Source organism: Eretmochelys imbricata, chromosome 4 (assembly GCF_965152235.1).
Source record: "Eretmochelys imbricata isolate rEreImb1 chromosome 4, rEreImb1.hap1, whole genome shotgun sequence".
In the NCBI taxonomy this organism is placed as follows: Eukaryota; Metazoa; Chordata; order Testudines; family Cheloniidae; genus Eretmochelys; species Eretmochelys imbricata.
Genome location: NC_135575.1, coordinates 32,338,700 through 32,354,572, shown reverse-complemented (window position 1 = coordinate 32,354,572; position 15,873 = coordinate 32,338,700). Strand labels below are relative to the sequence as shown.

At 41.1% G+C, this 15,873-nt stretch overlaps 1 protein-coding gene across 6 annotated transcripts in view; it reads left to right on the top strand.

Moving 5' to 3' along the window:
- The window catches only part of MANBA (mannosidase beta), an 82,239-nt gene that overhangs the window by 34,335 nt on the left and 32,031 nt on the right, over positions 1-15,873 (top strand). For all 6 annotated transcript variants that reach the window (XM_077815085.1, XM_077815082.1, XM_077815081.1 and 3 more), the window contains exons 6-9: positions 525-700; positions 4,497-4,607; positions 12,317-12,468; positions 14,251-14,368. In XM_077815085.1, the coding sequence (XP_077671211.1) occupies positions 525-700; positions 4,497-4,607; positions 12,317-12,468; positions 14,251-14,368 (557 nt within the window). The remainder of the gene's footprint in view (positions 1-524; positions 701-4,496; positions 4,608-12,316; positions 12,469-14,250; positions 14,369-15,873) is intronic.

Below are 15,873 nucleotides of genomic sequence, written 5' to 3'. Positions count from 1 at the left end.
GTGTCTGGTTTTTAAAAATTAGAAAGTTGGTAACATTAATGGTGGATGAATTTGGCTTATTTATTATTAATACTGTTTTTGTTCAATAGACAAAAGTGATTGTGTTGCCTTGTGATTGCGACCTTTCTCAAAGAGACCTGTGCTCATATGAATACTGACAAAGCAAACATAATGACTGGAAGTTGAGTGGGAAAAGTCCCTTCTTAATGATAAAGAATGAGAGGTTCGTGCTCTGTGTTGTACAGAACTTTCAAAGGTTGTATGTGGTTTAGGAATGGGGGGAAAAATGAGTTACGAATTTCCATTACACTGTGCATAGTCCTCGTCTGAATGAGCAAACGTAAACACTGGTGTCAAATACACTAAACAGTGAAGCGTAGGTCCTGTTCAAAAGCAAACTTAAAAACAAAATTGTTGCATTTCTTTTGTGTGTGTGTGTGTAATTGTATCTTTAATAAGACTAGGGACATGTGAATTAGTATGTAAAGAAATACAAATAAATACTTTTTTTTTTCTTTGCTTAGTGAAGAGTGCTCAGCAGTGGAGTCTCGAAATAGAGTCTGTTTTTGATGTTGTCAGCTCAAAGCCAGTTGTTGGTCTCGTGACAGTGAACATTCCTAAGTTGCAAACACAGCAAACGTATACTACAGAACTTCCTCCTGGAGAAGGCAGAATTGTGCTGCTCGTAAACATCAATAAGGTGAGGGGGTGAATCCTGAACAGTCCCAAGTAACAAAATGTTTCCTTCCAGTTGCTTGAAGGAAAATGCAAGATGTCTCCAGCACAGTTTTAATTTTCCCATTCACTTTCCTCATCTCTGCTGTATTGACTCTGCCTGATGCCTCTCAGAGCAGGGAAACAGCTCTCTGACCTTCTCACAACTGACTCCTCCATTAGGACACCAGAGAGCAGTGCAGATGGGGTATGTGGCATTTCACTCCTACTAAGTGAGAGACAAAGAGAGTGGTGACATCATCTTTTGCTTTTGTTGGCCTGGAAATCGTTGTGCTGGTGTTAATCCTCAAACCCATTTTTGATGTTGGTACAGATTGTGTAGATTATCCCACATCTTCCTCCTGTGGGTTTCTTTCACCTTCCTCTGAAGCATCTGGTACTGACCACTGTCAGACAGGATACTGGACTACATGGATCTCAGGTCTACTCCAGTATGGCAGTTCTGTGATTCTATATGACAGCAGGTTTCAGAATAGCAGCCGTGTTAGTCTGTATTCGCAAAAAGAAAGGGAGTACTTGTGGCACCTTAGAGACTAACCAATTTATTTGAGCATAAGGTTTTGTGTGCGTGCCACAAGTACTCCTTTTCTTTATATGATAGCACTATTTCCTGTCCCAGACCATTGGTTTCTGGACAGATAGGTACCTGTCATAGTCAGGATGCAATATGTTTGGCCCTTAGAGGAGGAGGAGGGAAAAGCATTCCTCATACAACCAGTAAGATACCTTTGGGTAACTAAGGGCAAACAAGTCATGTATAGAATTTGGCTAGCCGGGAGGAGGGTGCAAAATTAGTGAAGTTGCACCTCTTTCACTAGTTCTGAATTTAGTCCCTTGAGTTGAGGGATCCTTAAAGGCACATGGAGTGTCAGAGAGATGAAGCATTCCTTGGGAGAGGAGAAACACAACTGAAAATGGACGAATAGGTATAAGCCCTAGAGTTAGAATGAACAGAAGCTCCCTCTCTCCGACACTTCTCCCATCCCCCACCTCGCAGTGGGTGAAAGGCTAGCTACTGGCAGGGTTAATTTAGTGATTTCACTGATTTCACTTCCATGTAGTTCCATAGCGTTTTTTGTGCTTATGTTTTTAGGAATTCTATTAAATTTGTCCTGTAAATGTAGTTATGAAATTATTAGAGAGAAAAAGGTCAGCCTATGCTGAGAAGTAACGGGCTTGTATGGGGCAATGAGCCCAGGAAGAGCAAAATGGAGTCGTGGTTCTTTCCTGCCCTGAGATCTGGACCTAATGGAGGTGCCTCTACAGAACTGAACTGGACAGCAGCAGACCAGAACCAGGGTCTGGCAATAGCTGACCAGAGCAGGAGCTGGTGATGCTGACTTCTTTGGAGCGGGGCAAATAAGCTGAGGGGAGCCTCCTCCCATTTGACCACCACTGAGTCTAATTGGATTTGTGGGTGTGGACTCTGCTGAGAACAAGAATCCTGGACTCCTGACAAACCCAGTTGTTAACCTCTGAGACTGTGGGGGCTCTGCCATACCCTTCATACATTTTTCTGGCTTTGTTAATTTAATTTTTCTGTGTAATTTAAATTTGTAGATTTTTTTTCCCTGTTAAAAGGTATTTGGTTTATATTCCGAAGGACTCCCATGTGTTGTGTGCATGGAGAAGAAACACCTATTAAGGTGAATCTGGGAGTGGAGAGTGGTGTGTGTGGCCAAGGTTGATTCAGATGTCTTAATTATTTTAAAAAAGAGACTGTTATTGACCGCTGGCAGAAGGTTACATGAAGAAGTACAAATATCCAGGCCAGGGGGTTTTGTTTAAAAAAAACATTAGCCTTTAGCAAGCCTTTCTAGTCTGCAGTAATACATACAGTGTGATATGAAACTGAACATGATTTTGTGCTTTGGTGCATTCCCTCCTCCCCTGCCCCGGGGAGGAAATTGGTTAACAAAATACAACCATGAGCCTGAGAGTAGTTTGTGAGGAAATGGTGCCCTCAGAGCAGAAGCAACTGTGTTGTTATTCTTTGTAAATAAAGGGCTTTTGCTGCATGAATTCACAGCAGCTGATTTTACAAGAGACACAGCAAGGTGTTGTTAAGTATCTGTGAGCCAGACTGAGCCCATACTCTGTGCAACAGATTTGCATGGTGTGACAAACAGCAAGGCCTGGCAAGAAATGAATTTCTAGTCCAATGAGAGCTCACATCAGATGATGATCTAGGTCCGAGACTGCTCAAGTGGACTGTAACAACCTGAGATGTACAATAATCACCCTGAAATTCACTGCACAGTGTTTCTTGCTGTTCTGAAATTGCTTGCTTCTCTGCTTATAGATGGATATGGGTATGACATCATTACCAACCAATAAGAAAGCTCCATTTGTGTCTAGCTTTCTAAAGCCACTCCATATTTGATGATGCATGATCCAATTTTTAGGCTTCAGTTTTTATCCCTTGAATTTCCCGCTTAGTACTCAGACACTGTTGCTTAATATAATTCCAGATCATGGAAGCTGAAATAAGTGGCTATAACTTATTATGTCTGGGTATGGCTACAGCAAATCATATTACTGAGGTGCTCTTTGGCCTCGTTTTATGCAAAAAGATCCTGACACTTCTTGCATTGACATATTCTTTGTTTGTGTGGTGCACATATTACTGCTTTCTTTCCCCAATATGTGAACTGAACTGGTGAATGCTGCTCATAGAAAGTTATAGAACTGGGCAGCTATAGTATGCAGTTGGCATGAAGATATAACTATATGAAATGGATGCTGTTAACCTTGTTCCATCTCTATTGGGAAAACAAGATGATACTAAATCACAGGGGGGGAGTTACTTTTTTTGTTTCCAGAAATTAAATCAATAAAAACTAATAATATGGAGGAAAGAGTCAAAGGCATGAAGCCTGAGAAGGGGATGGATCCTCTTCTTTTATTTAAAAGCTCAATTTAACTGACCCAGTGAGTGCAACCAACATATGACCAGGATGATACTTGAAGAGGTGGCTGCAGGTAAATATTTAGTTTCACACACAATAGATGAGGGAGGAGGTTTTCAACGGTACAAACAGCAATTAGGCGCCTAACTCCTATTCCCATTCAGTGGGTATTATCATTATTGTTTATTATTATATTGTTATTTTATTTATTAATAATGTTTATTACAATAGTGCCTGAGGGCCAGCCAAGAATGGGGCCCCATTGTGCTAGGTGCTGTACAAACACAGAGTAGGAGACAGTCTCTGCACTGAAGAGCTTACAACTCAGATAGTCCAGACAGATACAGAGTGAGGGATGGGGTAGAACACACAAGCAGGTATGAAGCGAGAATGAGGGAGGGAGAGGGTGAGGGTTGAAGCAAACAGCCAATCAGCCCAGAGCAGAGAAAGTCCAGTCCAAACCGCAAAATTCTTTGACTCTCCGGAAGTCGCTGCTCTGGCTGCTTCTGCTCTGACCAGCTGGAGTCTCTGACTGGCTCCTCTGCACTTTTCCCCCCAAGGCCATGTGTTGGTGGGGGGGCGGGAGGGAGGAAGGGGAGAAACTTCCTGGATTCTAGTGCCCCTGTAACGGGGTGGGTCTCCCCTGTACAGTTCTGGTGCTGTGGGGAGGGGTGGCCCTGGCTGGATCCCATTTTATCCCCTTCCACCTTGGGGCCCAACTGCCATTTATGTGTTTGAAAATCTCCTACTGGATGCACAGTTGTTATTGTGAGACACATGCCTAACTTCACACAAGTTGTTCTGACCTTAGCTTCTAATTGTTTTTTTGTTTTTGTTTCCTTCCTCCTTAAGAGTGCTACAGTGCAGACTTGGTGGCCTAGTGGCCATGGAAACCAAACTGGATATGACATGACTACAACTTTCAACATGGGGGCAAGATACAAGATTGAGAAATTTTCGAAGGTACATAAATCCTCTCGATTTATATGGCATGTAGAAAGTTAATGTTAGGAAGCATCACTGAATAACCCAGTAGCTCTCAAGCAGTATTAGAAAATGTTCTGCTGGGTTGTAATTTTTTACCCAAGACCATTATTTAGAAACAGGATTTTCTGTAGCCCTAGATATAAGGTAACTAACATGCTGTCAGCTTTCACGTGTGCAAAACCTGCACTTCCAGTCTGACTAGGGGACAACTTGCAAACTAATTTTAAATTTAAAAAAGAAAAGGTGTTATTTTTGTTTTTTAAAATTCTCAAACTTAGGGGGAAAAAAACAACCAACCAAACAAAAAGCTCTTTGTTTAAGCATTGTGGGATTTTGCTTGTCATCTTCAGGTGTGATAAATTATATTATGTAATGAACATGAAATTTACCATTGATGGTTTGGTAACACACATTGAAAAAAACTTGTATATGATTATATTTAATTTGTTTTTAAAAAGAGAAGTTTATTTGGAATTTCAATGTATAAAACTTTTGGGATGTGTTGTGAGGCACAAATCTGAAGTAACTTCAATTACTAGAGCACACCGAACGTATTGAAAACCCACAACTTTATGCTTCCCAGCTTTCAGAGGAAAGCGGTATCTCAAATTTGAATGTCTAAGTAGCAATTAGGTACTTTATTTTACCCAATGTAATAGATGCTGTAAAGTACCTGTTTGTAGAAGAAAGCTTTTTCATTACTTACTAGGATGTTCAGAAGATTTGGGGCATTAAAGAACCACTCACAAATCTTCAACCTATTCAAAAATTCAGACAAAATTAGATTGGGTCCTACATGCTATGAACATAAGGAAACTACTAAATAAATCTGTACATTTGCTAGATGATACTTATGTGTTTTGCACCACTGAAAGTTAGTCCAGAAGCTATTCTCCTGCAAATGCTGTTCATTGTAGTACTTACTGCTGTGAGATTGTTATACCAATAAAATAAAAACCAGCAGGATCTTATTAAAGGGGAAAAGGCAAAGTGCCACATTTATTGTGAATACAGAAAGAATCATAGTAAGCAGTTAGTTATAGCTATAACTTTCCATTCAATTTCATATTTATTCACACATTCATTCATACAAACACACGCACACAGGTTCTGCAAGGTTGTTATCCTAGTTACCAGTTACTCATGCCAAGCCACTGGCCAGGTGGCCTGGACATGAGGAGGGAGCAGGGCCTTGTCAGATGCTCATCTGATGCTCCTGGAAGTTGGTTTGCAGAATCAGACCCCAAAGTTCTCACTTTCTAGAGTCCATTTTTTATAGGAATTTCTTCCTATGCCAGTCTATGAGAATTGCTTCATCATGCTGTTGCTGAATCAATCAGCAGATGGCACGTTCCTGACGGCTCCGTGCTGCCAGATGTTATTTTGTTCTTTGGTTCTCCCATTCTTGAGGCAGTTGGGTGGTTCCAGTCTGCCTTCCGGGGGTCCTCTGGTTATTTCCACTTGACGCCTTCTTCGGCCGATGGACACTGGATTCTTAGGCTGGCACCTCCCTGATCATTCAGTTATTATCCACACCAAGCATCCATCCACATACATCCTCTATCTCTATTTTAATCACAATTGTTAACAAAGCGAGATGACTACAACAAAAGGGTGGGGAGTCTCTGGGTGTTGTTTCTGTTGTTACAGAGTATTGCTTTGAGTCTCTCTCTGTGTGAGTAGTTGTTACAAAGAATTGCTTTGAGAACAGACTCTGTCTTAGAATGTACAAACACAATTAGCAGCTTACAAGTTTCACACATAGAGGGAGAGAAACAGTATCAAAAACCAAAAGACCTCTTAATTAGAAATACCCTGGAATTTAAACTATGGGGAATCAAACTCATTTGTGATTTTAATACAGAACTTCTTTAATATGATCCAACAAGATGCCCTGTTGAAGTCACTTCTCGTTGTAGTTAACTTCCATCATGATCAGTCCTGCTAAGTGTTAACAGGATTGGGCCCAAAATTTGTGTTCAGAGTGATGAAGATAATTCATGATCAATGTTTTCAGTATAGTTCAAAATGTAGGTTTGGGGTTTTTTATGTGCAACAAGATAAACTCAGCATGGAGTTTTGGAAAGTGATTTTAGGCTTAGAAAACTGTGGTGTAGGAAATAACATCTGTATAATCTTGTGACCAAGCCACATAGTATTGGGGAAGCAAGGTGATTCCTATTGGGCAGGTGCTTCAGGAGCCCCCATGTTGATGCGTGGCAGAATGGTCACTGGGATTGACTGCAGTACATGGGACATTGTTGCTCCTTTTTAAGAAGCAAAATGCACCTCAGAATACCTGCTGAGGTGTGGCCTATAGGCTATGGCCCCTAGCCAGCAGGCGGCCCCCACATTGGGCCATATTGTACTGGCTCACAAAGTAGCTGGTCTTCCTCCCTGGCACTCTGTAAAATCCTGCCCTGCAGCTGCACAAGGAGGAAAGGCTCCATATAATCCCTTCCCATTCTAGCGCATCCCAGGAGGATTTGCTCTTATGCCAGCAAGCTGGGATTTCTGCTGGGAAGGAGTAGAATAGTGGCAACATTCATCCAGAGACTCAAGAGTGGTTCTGGAGATATTAACAGGGACGGATATATTTCTAAAAATCGTAGTGAAGTTTCTAGTTTCATTCCATTGCTGCGCTTGTAAGTGAAATTAAGCTAAAGTATTTAGAAATGACTTTTCTGTACTTATTGCACATCCACCTGACTTGGGCAGGGAGAGAGACATACACACATTCGGAGTAATGTTACACCACCTTTGCAGCTCCCCTGTGTTAGGGCTGGTGCAACTCCCAAAGTAAGTTAGTGCAACCTCCAAGGCTGTTCGGTGGCATCCTACAGCCGCCTTCTCCCTCCTTTGATATACCTTTCCTGCCTCTGTCCTGCCCCTTCACTGAGGGCAGCATAGGGTCATCACACGAATCCTGCTCTGAGGAGAGAACCCCTCTGAGGCAGAGGAATTCCTGGATGATAGGATCTGTCTGCTTTCCAGCCTCTTTAGGCTGCAAGTATGGCATAAACAACTGAAAACATGGCCAAGAACCAGGCTCAGAGTCTTATTTTTCCTTTTCTATAATTTAAATTGTTTGGGTTGGAACTTGTTTCTCAGAAGATTGCAGAATAAAATCCTAGCCAAAAGCCAGCATAAAGACTAAGTGTTTTCTGGAATGTGGGAGTGCCTCTGTCCAGCTCTGTTGGTTATCCATAGCCTCTTTCTCCCCTCCCATGGCTCCATCAAACAACTTCTTGCCTCTTTAATTCTCTCTTTAGTCTTACTGAGACCTCTTGCCCTCCCTTCTGTGTATTTGTTTTCTGAGATCTTTCTCTTTCCCTCCTTGCACTCATTTCTGCCTCATTATCGGAGCTTTTTATCTCCATCCTGCTGCTGTTTTTAATATTTGGGTTTTTTTAACCACCAGATTTTTAGCATCACTCCAACAGATCTTTCCTGTCTGACTGTCTAATCCATCTTGGCAGTTACACCGCATGCATCATCATAGTATTCTAGTATCTTGTGCTCATTTATTTAGGTATCCTAGCTCTAGCTCTCTCTCCTGATTTTCAGCTCTGGGCTGCTTCTTCTTCTTCCATTGTATCTTTCCCACCTCTAAATGCCCAAATCTATTCCACAAAAACAGAACATCAGCATATTCTGACTTTTTTGGTTCCTCCAGCTGATCTGATTTGCTTGACAAAGACTCAAAAGTCTTTAGCTTGTCCCATAGTCTGGTCACTGATTGATTTTGATGGTGATGCAAGCTGCTCAGTTGTGTGAGAGAAACTTTTGTTTATCATTTTATATTCAGGAAGCATAGATGTGGGAAACAACAAATTCCAGGAATGGGTAGAATGTGTCAGTCCTAAGGCTAAGTTCCTCATAAAAGGAGAGCCAGAGAGAGAGACTGTGGTAGTTCTCAAGCGGCCAAGGACTTTGAGTCATCTTGTTACCCCCTTACCTCCACTGAGAAGCGGACTTACTTGTGCTTATCTGGGTGTCAGCTTCTTGACACCACCTGTCTTAGCCACCCAAACAATCTCCTCCGGGCAATGCCAACCCTTACTTTCCCTTGAAAGTTAACAATAGGTGTATCCCAGTCCTTGAGCCCCTTTTGAAGTGTTCTCCTGTAGAGTCCAACCCCTTTTCCATTGAGCACTCACAGAAATACCAGGTCTGTTGTTCCCAAGGAAACAGTATACATACTAACTCAGGATCAGCACCTTGTTTAATACCACAGCACTGAGATATATAGTGGTGATAATCATACATTTATTATCAAAGATTCAAGATTTGAGAGAGAGTGAGTAAGGATAATGGAAACAAAAGGGTCACATATGAAACAAAATTACAACAGACTAAACTTTAACTAGCTAACCTCCATTCTAAATAAGTTTATATCACCTCAAATGTCTTCTGCAGTGTTTCAACCAAGGCTTGGATTAAGATCTCGTTTTCATGAATGTAAATGCACTGCCTGTTTACTTCCTAGGATAAAGGGGTGCCTCCTTGCCTTCTACTTCTATCCAAGTTAATTGTCTGTCCTCATGGACAGTAACCCTCCCCTGCCTGCTCTCCTTGCTTGTTTTTTCCTGCTTCTTCCCTTTTGATTTCACATCCCTCTGTTGATTTGGTATGTAGATGTGCAGCCATTGTGTTGACTTACAATGCTTAATTTAAATACCAACAGAGAGACAGGTGAAAAAACATCTCTTGTCTGACAGAAAACCTGTTTGCCAACTCTGCCTTGATACAGACATTACAACACATTGTCAAAAGGAAAAGGAGTACTAGTGGCACCGTAGAGACTAACCAATTTATTTGAGCATAAGCTTTCATGAGCTACAGCTCACTTCATTGGATGCATTGTCAGTATACATACTTAACTCTTTACATAATATCTGTCCATACATTTTGCAATTATATTAATGACCAGTGTGGTCCTGGCTTAAGATCTCATGTGACGTTCTTAGGGGAACCAAAATATACATATCAGGTTATTCTTTAACCTTCTTGGCCAGTTGGCATTGAGGGGTTCATGAGTCACAGAGACAGATGACCTTCCCCAAAAACCATGAAGATATGGGGCTGACATTTAGTTCAGCCAGTGGTGAACTTGGCCTTCTGTACAGAGGTGGATTAAGGCAGAAACTGTGGATCTGGACCCTGGGCTTGTGGGAAACCCATGGACTCTTAAAGTTTGGATTCAAGGATCCATGAGGTAGGAGCCTGCCACGGAGTGTGTTAGGATCCATCCTGGAGACTTAGGCACAATGGCAGTAGGGAGTCAAGAGTGCCATGAACAAGTTGGTTTGGTGTGGAGAGACCTTTGTGTAATTGGGGACTCTTTGGTCGTACTGGATCTGAGCCCCATTTAGCCTTAATCCACAGCTGCTTCTGTACAGTATTATAGTTACTATTGTCTATTATTTGTATTGCTGTAGCGTACAGGAGCTCCAGTCATGGAGCAGGAGTATGCTAGGTGCTGTACAAACACAACAAAGACTTTCCCTGCCCCAAAGAGCTTACTATTTGTATACCTATGAAACAGTCGTTCAGGATTCTGCCCCATACTGTAATATTTGGGTCAGGCTTCTGCTTCTATTTTTCCTTGTGTACGTTTTGGTCATTAGCTTGACATAGGAGGGGTCAATATGTGACAGATGATCTGTGACCACAAGTTTGGTTTGTCATACACATTGTCTGCATGAGGATAAAATTTAATCATTGCACAACTTGACTTGAGCACCAAATAGGAACCAAGGAGCGCAAAGTGCGTGTTGTTTCTTTTCTGGCCATATGAAATACTGTTGTCCCCCACCCCCTTCAGTATTTGTATGATTGCTAAGATTAAAGTATTTCACAAAATAAACTGTGGGCATTGTCAGTGGCCTTTTGAACTCCAGCCTGTGCTTGATTTGTGGAATTAAAATGTTTACCCCAGTTGGTAAGTATCAGTTGTATTTATTTGTGTTAAGTTGACCCCTACTGCTACATTCCTAGTATACATACTCAACCTGACATACGTCCAATACATTTCTAGAGCTTGATATCTTGAAAATGTTACAGCAAATAATAATTTAACCTTGATGGAGGTGCAGTTTAGTAATTTAAGGTTAGGCCCCGAGAACTAGGAAATCCCCAAGTTCTGACATAGACTCAATGTTTTGGTTTTGTTGGATGCAGTTCCTCAGTTACTTTTCCCTCACTTCATTTGAATTAATTTCATAATTCTCTGTCTCCTATACTGAGCAGTAGGAAGAAACACCTGTAGTGATACTTGTGTTACATGCACAAAGAGCCAACGGGGATATATTCTTTTTAATCTAGATGACTTGTATCAGAGTAAGGAAAACAACAAAGAAATAACAAGAATAAAATCTTCCTGAAAGAGAGACAGTCTCATGCAGTAACATTCTGCAGCTGAAGAGGAACCTAAAATGGCAGCTGTCTCCCAACTGTTCCTACTGTGGGTAGGGAGACACCTCTGACCTCTTCATTCAGTCACATAGCTAAGAACATAAGAACGGCCATATTGGGTCCGGCAAAAGGTCCGTCTAGCCCAGGATTGTGTCTTCTGACACAATGCCAGGTGCCACAGAGGGAATGAACAGAACAGGTAATCATCAAGTGATCCATACCCTGTCGCCCATTCTCAGCGTCTGGCAACATAACTATGTAACTGCTCACTTCCATATTGCCCCAGAAGTCTTTACTGTACAGTTGTTAGTGCAAACGAAATATTCTTCAGCACAGTGCATTTACTTAGCCCAAATAAACAGTCCCCAAAACAGTCCAGCGTTCTCTAATCCTGTTTTTCCACTTACAGGAAAAGGATTAAAAAAGCTTGCATAGTTTGTAATGCTCTATCCACAAGCACAGATCTACCAGATGTCAGGATAAAAGGGGCGCTCTAATGGATGTGTGGGCCTCTGCTTGATGAGTAATTCTACATGACCGCAGTCAGGAACAGCCTTGCCTGTAGCTTTATCTAATCTAGCTGTTGTATGTCTGAGCTGGTCACCATGGTATCTTAGTGCTGAACTGCACCTATTCAAATAAAACTAAGCTGTTCAAAGGAGCTCCCCTCTCCTTTGGATAGTTGCATGGGAAAGATGTCCTTACTGGGGGAGCTGGCTTTAGTAAAAAGATGGGTCTCACATTTTGATCTGAGTGGTCAGGCTTGGGCGTAGTCTCATCTTGTCTGGCAAAGAATTCCACAGCTAGGCTCCTGCAGTCTCCTTCCATAAGAAGAGGAAGTGTGGGTAAAATACAGTTAATGTTTAATCTAATGCAGCCTCTGGATTTCTCTCACTGATCTCAAACAGGCCATATGCACGTCTGCTGCAGCATGAGCAGTTTGCACACATATGCGCGCACGCTCTCTCTCTCTCAATAAGCCAGAAACTTTAGGCAATTTTCTGTTTCAAGCTCCTGTTAAAATGAAAGGAAGTTGATATTGTGCATAGATGGTTTAGCAAAACGTGCACAATGGTTTCATTTGAAAGACCTGTACTGTTATACTTTACCTATTTTAGAAATAGCTTGATAGTGTACTTACAAACGAAAGATGTAACGGACAATTCCTGAAGGTTAGGTTTTTAGATTGCTTTCTTTATATTTTTCAGCTATTTTTCATATAAAGCATGTGACTGCTTTAAAAATGCACAAGTTTCAATTCTCCACAGGCTTATTTTCGAACAGTGGAATTGGTTGAGGAGCCTATACCTGGTTCACGAGGCCTGAGTTTCTACTTCAGGATCAATGGACTCCCCATCTTCATTAAGGGATCCAATTGGATTCCAGCAGATTCTTTCCAAGACAGAGTTTCCTCTGATATGTAAGTCATAATAAATATTCTTTAGATATTGAGTACTAAGAGCCAGATTCTGCCCCTCCTTATTCATGATGAATAGCACTCACTCTGTGAGCAGTCCCATTGACATCAACAGTGGAACTATCTTCAGTGGAGAGTTCTATTCAGTGCGAGTAAGGGGAGTAGAAATCAGGTCAATAAAGGGGAAGAGATTTGGCTCTTGCACAAAGGTAGTGTTCTGATGTTGTTGATGGATGAGTTCAGGGAGCCTGGGTGGTATTGGTAATCCTCAGAGCCTGATTCTGCTACCCTCAGTTAGTTAGGAGTGGGACTACTTGTAGGGTAAGGTGTCTACTCAGAGTGACGAGGTTGGCAGAATTAGGCCCAACATGATTTATAAATGTCATTCAGGGTGCTGTAATGCATCTGTTAGTTTTTTCACTCTTTCTCAACATGCGAATATATGAGAGAAAAAAGACTCCGAGATATGTTTCAGAAATGGTTGGAAATTATTAAAATTCAAGGTAATATGTATATAAAACAAGGTAAAATCTAAAGGGAAAAGAAGATAACAAATCAAAGGAGCTACTTGGATAAATATAGTGTTTAATTTTTTTTTTTAATAAAACATTTTTTAAGGGTGTGTCAAGGTTCCTTCCCCACTCTGAACTCTAGGGTACAGATGTGGGGACCTGCGTGAAAACCTCCTAAGCTTACTTTTACCAGCTTAGGTTAAAACTTCCCCAAGGTACAAACTATTTTACCCTTTGCCCTTGGACTTTCACTGCCACCACCAAACGTTTAACTGGTTACTGGGAAAGAGTTGTTTGGAATCATCTTTCCCCACAAAATCCTCACCAAAACCTTGCACCCCCCTTCCTGAGGAAGGTTTGGTAAAAATCCTCACCAATTTGCATAGGTGACCACAGACCCAAAGCCTTGGATCTTAAGAACAATAAAAAAAGCATTCAGTTTCTTAAAAGAATTTTAATAGAAGAAAAGTAAAAAGAATCACCTCTGTAAAATCAGGATGGTAAATACCTTACAGGGTAATTCGACTCAAAACATAGAGAATCCCTCTAGGCAAAACCTTAAGTTACAAAAAGACGCAAAAACAGGAATATCCATTCCATTCAGCACCGCTTATTTCCTCAGCCATTTAAAGAAATCATAATCTAATGCATATCTAGCTAGATTATTTACTAAGTTCTATGACTCCATTCCTGTTCTGTTCCTGGCAAAAGCATCACACAGACAGACAGACCCTTTGTTTCTCCCTCCCCCCAGCTTTTAAAAGTATCTTGTCTCCTCATTGGTCATTTTGCTCAGGTGCCAGCGAAGTTATCCTAGCTTCTTAACCCTTTACAGGTGAAAGGGTTTTTCCTCTGGCCAGGATGGATTTAAAGGTGTTTACCCTTCCCTTTATATTTATGACAGGGTGTTTGACTCTTTCTGGGATAGAACCTTAAGACCCAGTCCTGCAAACACTTGTTACTGAGTGTAGTACTTACTACCATGAGTAATCCCACTGGTTTGGTAGCAGGATTGAGCCCTTTTATTTGCAAGAATTTAGCTTTGGGAGTGAAGTGAACATTTATACAGATTTCTAGGGTGTCAGAATAGTCTTTCTGTCAAAGTGACTAGTCTTGGCCTGTCAGCTAATGATATACATAAATTGGATATATATATATTTTTAAGAAAAAGGATAAGAGCCTGTGTAGGTTTCTCCTGGCTATCTAGTTTAGGGAGGGTGTAATTCCATATAACTGTTAGCTCTCCTGATTTTATTCTCTTTGTATTGAACAGGTTAAAGCTCATCTTGCAGTCCACAGTTGATGCTAACATGAATGCACTTCGTGTATGGGGAGGAGGAGTATATGAGCAAGATGAATTCTATGATATCTGCGATGAACTAGGAATAATGGTAAAAAATAAACAAGACAACTCAGCTCCTGTATTCCAAATTGACAAGAAAATAACAAATAGAAAATACTGGTGTGTAAGCAAGGCAGCTGAGTTAATAGTGGTACAGTAATCTGGGCTAAATTTTCAAAAGGAACTAATGATTTCTGGATATTCACCTTGAAACAATATAGGGGCCTCATTTTCATAGGACAGGTGCTCTGAAAATCAGGGTCCTTTAAGGTCTCACAAGTTGAGTACCCAAAAGTTAAAAACTTAACTTGTTAACGTTGAATTTCCTTTTGCATGTGCATGTCTGCACAGGTGCACTCTAACGTCTCGACCTTAACATTAAATTTATCTTGCATGTTGTTCTTTAGTTTCTCTTGTTTGTTTGTTTTGTTTAAAGAAAACTGGAGAGGAAAAAAAAGAGGGGAAGGTCATAGGCCATGGGCAGTAAGTGTCTGCTTATAGGTACAGTTATCCTACCTTAGGCCATGTACAGAATATTACTGCTGTTGTTGTGCACCAGAAATGTGTATAACAGCACAGTTGCAAAGTTAACAACTGTCACCTTGCCCGTCAGCAGGAATTGAATTTAAGACCTCCACAGCTGAAAGCATGAACCACTTGAGCATGAGCCTGTGGTGAAGGGTGCTCAGAGCTGTCACAAAACTCCCCAAACAACACCTAACCAAAACAAAGTACTGCAATGCTCGTGCAATTCTTTCTCCAGAAGAGAAGAGAAGAACTACACATGACAGGCGTTAGTCATGTTGATTGATGAACTGCTGGAAGACGCTCAGATACTACAGTGATGAGTGCCGTATAAGAACCTGTATCAAATAGAATCCTCTGTGGATTGGGTACAAAGGATGACTTGTCACATACATGAAACAGTGGGCTACACAAACACACGATTTTAAATATTTATAACTTTTCCCCCCTCAAATGTGGCTTACTTTGGCTTTTTTTTGTTCCGCGTGGAGATTGTGGGACCTTTTACTCATTCTGATTACTTACTCATGTGAGAGTAGCACTGCTGAAACCTGTGGGAGTACATGAATAAGTTCTCAACAGTGTGAGCACGGCCTGCACAATCAGAATTAACTACCCTGCTTATAGTTCCAGCTATTTTTGAATAATCCCATCAACTATTAAGGTAGTTGCGCTTTCTCTTCTGTTAAAAAAAAAAAAAAATCCTCTTAACCTCAAAACAGCTGAAGAGATTTAATTCAGGCTTTCCAAAAACTTTCAACTTTGGCCTGAGACCAAGCATGGAGAATTTCAGCCCAAAAGGAATATTTTGGGGAAAGCTGTAAGTCAGTTTAAACGTGACTGTAGTGGGAAAACCTGGTGCAAACACTACGGTGAAACCAGGTCCATAGCTCCAACTTACAAGACTGTAAATACACATCAGTGGTTTTTGATGAAACCGAGTATGTGAGTGAAGCTTGAGTTGTGTTTGTTATTAGAATCTTGAGAAGTGTGCCTACATCTACCATTCAGCATAACACACGGGAAGAT